This window comes from Montipora foliosa, chromosome 7 (genome assembly GCF_036669935.1).
Source record: "Montipora foliosa isolate CH-2021 chromosome 7, ASM3666993v2, whole genome shotgun sequence".
NCBI lineage: Eukaryota > Metazoa > Cnidaria > Anthozoa > Scleractinia > Acroporidae > Montipora > Montipora foliosa.
Window position 1 is genome coordinate 41,474,158 of NC_090875.1, and position 3,908 is coordinate 41,478,065.

At 40.1% G+C, this 3,908-nt stretch overlaps 1 protein-coding gene across 1 annotated transcript in view; it reads left to right on the top strand.

The window, feature by feature from the left end:
• The first annotated feature begins 343 nt into the window (after nucleotides 1-343).
• The window catches only part of LOC138011284 (uncharacterized), a 3,575-nt gene continuing 10 nt past the window's right edge, over nucleotides 344-3,908 (top strand). The window contains exons 1-2 of the mRNA XM_068858242.1: nucleotides 344-461; nucleotides 2,252-3,908. The exon at nucleotides 2,252-3,908 is cut by the window's right edge and continues 10 nt beyond it. Of these exons, the coding sequence (XP_068714343.1) occupies nucleotides 403-461; nucleotides 2,252-2,771 (579 nt within the window). The 5' untranslated portion in view covers nucleotides 344-402 and the 3' untranslated portion in view covers nucleotides 2,772-3,908. The remainder of the gene's footprint in view (nucleotides 462-2,251) is intronic.

Here is a 3,908-nt window from a genome sequence, read left to right on the forward strand (position 1 = left end):
CGGTGAAATGACGGCTTAACCACTTGTTAAATATATCAATGATCTTTCTTTTGTAGCTTTCATAAATTTGGCCACTATGACAGACTGAAGGAGGTCGCTGTCGATAAACTTAATTACGCCTTACACCAAAACAAGAAACCAAACGGGCCGTCGAGGTTACCCGAGTACTGCGTGTAACATTTTAATTTTTGGTTAGATCTCGCAAATTTTTCCAGTCAAGATCGCTGTGAATTAGCAAGCACACACTCACGGGAGATAAGCCCCGGCCTGATTGGCCGCTAATCTCGTAGCAGACTTTACCTTTATCCTCCAGATTATAAAGGGAGTGAGTCGAAATGGGTACGTGAAAGTTAGGCCATATAATTAAGCAACTCTTGAAACAACGTATTGTTTGAGTACACCATGTCACGAAAGCTACTCATTATTGGACGTGAAAAACTACCAATGCTCTGGTTGGCATAGTGAGTGATAAAGACAGGTGACGGGTCACGCGAAATATCGCCATTTATTGACTTTTCTCGCGGAATGTGCATTAGTTAAAATACGATTGGCTGGGTTCCACCTGCTCCTCAGTTTAGGGATGCATCAAGAAAATGTAATGTCCACAAGATTAACCAGTTATTTTCAACTGGTTTTAATGCGAAGTTTTCAACTTGCACAAGCTCGCCATTCAATTGAAAGTTGATCACAACAGGCACTTTCTACCTTCCGGTTAACGTCAGTTCTCAGTCTGTTAAACCTTCCACTTCTCGCGAAAATTGACATATTTTTTTAACGGAATACGCATTAGTTAAAGTACGAACTGTACGATTGTCTGGGTTCCACCTGTTCCTCAGTTTGGGGATGCAGCAAGAAAATGTAATGTCCACAAGATCAACCAGTTATTTTCAACTGGTTTTAATGCGGAGTTTTCAACTTGCGCAAGCTCGCCATTCAATTGAAAGTTGATCACAACAGGCACTTTCTGCCTTCCGGTTAACGTCAGTTCTCAGTCTGTTAAACCTTTCACTTCAGTGACCCTACACGGTTGACTAAGAGTTTTCTTTCCGGTTGCGGTTTCGCATTTTTGTGGCCAGTGTGTACGCGGTAGCCACTAGCCTGTATAGTACCACCCACTGTGGTTTGTTTACAGTAGCACGCATCATAATATGGGCTAAACTAAGAAAGTGCTTCGCTAAGCCTGTATGATGGCCCTCAATCTTTTTCATTCCGTGAATCAGGCATTTGCGTGTCAATCGATATTTGGGTTATCAATGAAACTGTCTGCGTCTTATGTGCTTAATCTGCAGATGAATTGGTGTTAATTGTCTTTAATCGGGACAAAATAAATAAATATTAACCTTAGAATGACAGCTTATTAAGCGCACGTTCACGTCATGAAAAATTACAGTAAAATTTAGTCAAGAGATTTGAAACGTACCATTGAAACTTAAATAGAAATAAGTAAGGAGATAAAATGCTATTTACAATTAAAAAAAAATATATATATATATATATTTTTTTTATGTGCTTAAATATATATAAATAAGCCTGCATCATTAACTTGATCCCTCTGATTAGCTGATGCCTAAGTTGGTGTTTGCCTGTGAATCGTTAGTCGATCCTTAGGTTTAAGGCTATGAAGGGGTTTAGGCTTTCCCATCACACCCGTGAAAGAATCCCGGGATACTCACGTTAGGCCAATTCACTATCTCGATAGCTGCGTTGCCAGCGTGGTTGTCCTGATGGTGTAGTGGTCATCACACCCTACCGGTGTTCAGGGGGACGTGGGTTTAAATCCCGCTCAGGGCAATTCTTCATGTTTTTCATTCGACATAATTAATCAGTTGATTTACAGGATGGGTTTCATTTCTTCATTCAGCTTTTCACATGTTCAAAAATGCTATCTTATTATATAAGCGTAGGTTTAATTTAATTTGAAACCATAAACGTTACTTGTTATAATTATTTTGTTATCTAATTTGGCCGAATTCGAAATACTCAGATCTAAGTAGTGTCCATTTCTGAAGACCACATGGGACCTCATGATTTTGCTATTGTGGCCTCTCAGTCTGTATCTTTTTCTTTTGGTGTATTAATTATTTTCTTTGTATTTGACGAGGCAAAATAAAACAAAATATGAACTTAAAATAAATAAATTTGATCCTACTACGAGCTGCGAGATTACTGTTTTTTCTTTTATATAGTTATAACTTTTCCAACCACAGCGAGTCTTCCTTCAGTCTGAAAGGTTCTTTTTTTCATTTCCCAGTCGCTCTGAACTTGCGAATGGTTTCACAATGACTGAGAGTGGGGAAGGACGATACTCTACCGCACCGATCTGCCTTTCCGAGACAGCTGCTAATCAGACCAGCAGTTTGAGTCACACTGAGGCAAATGCTGCTGAGGACTCTAATTACTCTGGTGATGGTGACGCTTCGCTGGCGACCGAACAGAGCCAACTTATGGTTGTAGGTGTCAACCAAGCCAATGGACTGAGCAACTCTGTCGTGGGAAGTGCTGTGCAGACTACAATGTCAAGCCAATCGAATCAACCCAGTGAGCCCATTGGTGGATCAAACACCCACAGAGCAGAAAGCGCCTGTCACACTAGTGGAGACAGCTCGCCCGTGACATGCTCGCCTGTGCAAGAACAAGGTGACGGATATGCAGGAGCACAGGCGCCAATTCTACTCCCTTATTTCCAGCCAGGCGAGGCAAATTTAGTCTCTTCTATGGGGAACACGAAAAAGCCTACAGAGAATTGCTGCAGTACCTACGAGATAAACTGATGGAATTAACAACTTAAGAGGCAAGAGGCACATGTCAATAATAACAACAACAAAGAAACAACAACAATAATAATAATCGAATAATAATAATAATACCGATAGCAATAATTCATTATTTTAATTAATTAATAATTGCGTTCGACATTAGGAGAAAGAAATTTCTAATTTGGGTATCCTGTGCATAGGGAGGCTTCAGGAAGTTTCATTTTTCGTTCGTTTCCTTTGTCAGTGCCATATTGAATGACGTCATAGTGCATTGATACGTCATATGCGCAATTTGTTTGTGTAGAGTTAACACACTAATTTTTGGCAAAGGAAATTTCTCAGTAATCATAATCCTTCACACAATTCCAAAAGAACTCAGATTTTGATAGATTTTGTGACGTTCCACGTCGGCAATACTCCAGAATACCCGGCCACTACTTTTCAAAGGAATAGATATGCCTCGTTCTTTTAAGAAGACAATATTGATGGGGTATTCTGAAGTCGCTTCTGTGACAACGTTACTCGATGCTTTTTATTTCCGCACTTAATTGTACATGTGATTCAGAATCTAGCCAAGGGCAAAGTATTTAAATTCCATCACGTGATTCATAGTACTCGGCGCTTATTTAAACTATCTCAAGAAAGAAGTACATGCTCCTATCCTCAAACGTCGGTCCTATAATATTGTTTCTTTCGCTACCTTTCTCCTTTGCTTCCAAAACGACTGTCGAACGCACGTCAACAATCCGAGATTACTACTGGTTATTTACATTATTTAAGCGAGTGAGTGTAATTTTGAGGACGACTGTCTCAGGTAACATTGACTGGTGTTTTGACAACCTGGGGGAACGTCGTTTTCAGTGTAAGAGCAGTAGATGATATAGATACTCTGGTCATTGATGTAAGTGGTCAACGAAGTCGTAATGTTATTGGTCCACTGTCGGTTAAGCCCTGATGTCATTGGCTGTTCAGACTATAAACAGATAGCGATTGGTGCGATTTTTGTGGTGTTTGCTTTAAGTTAAAAACAGAGCTTTCCCAGTATGGTTCATTGGTAGAAATTAGTGATGTACGTAGCGCATTCAGCCTGAAGCCTAGTCGATTCTTTGGTCCCTCTGTAAATGGTGTTCAGCAATGTTATTGTCCTCTGGG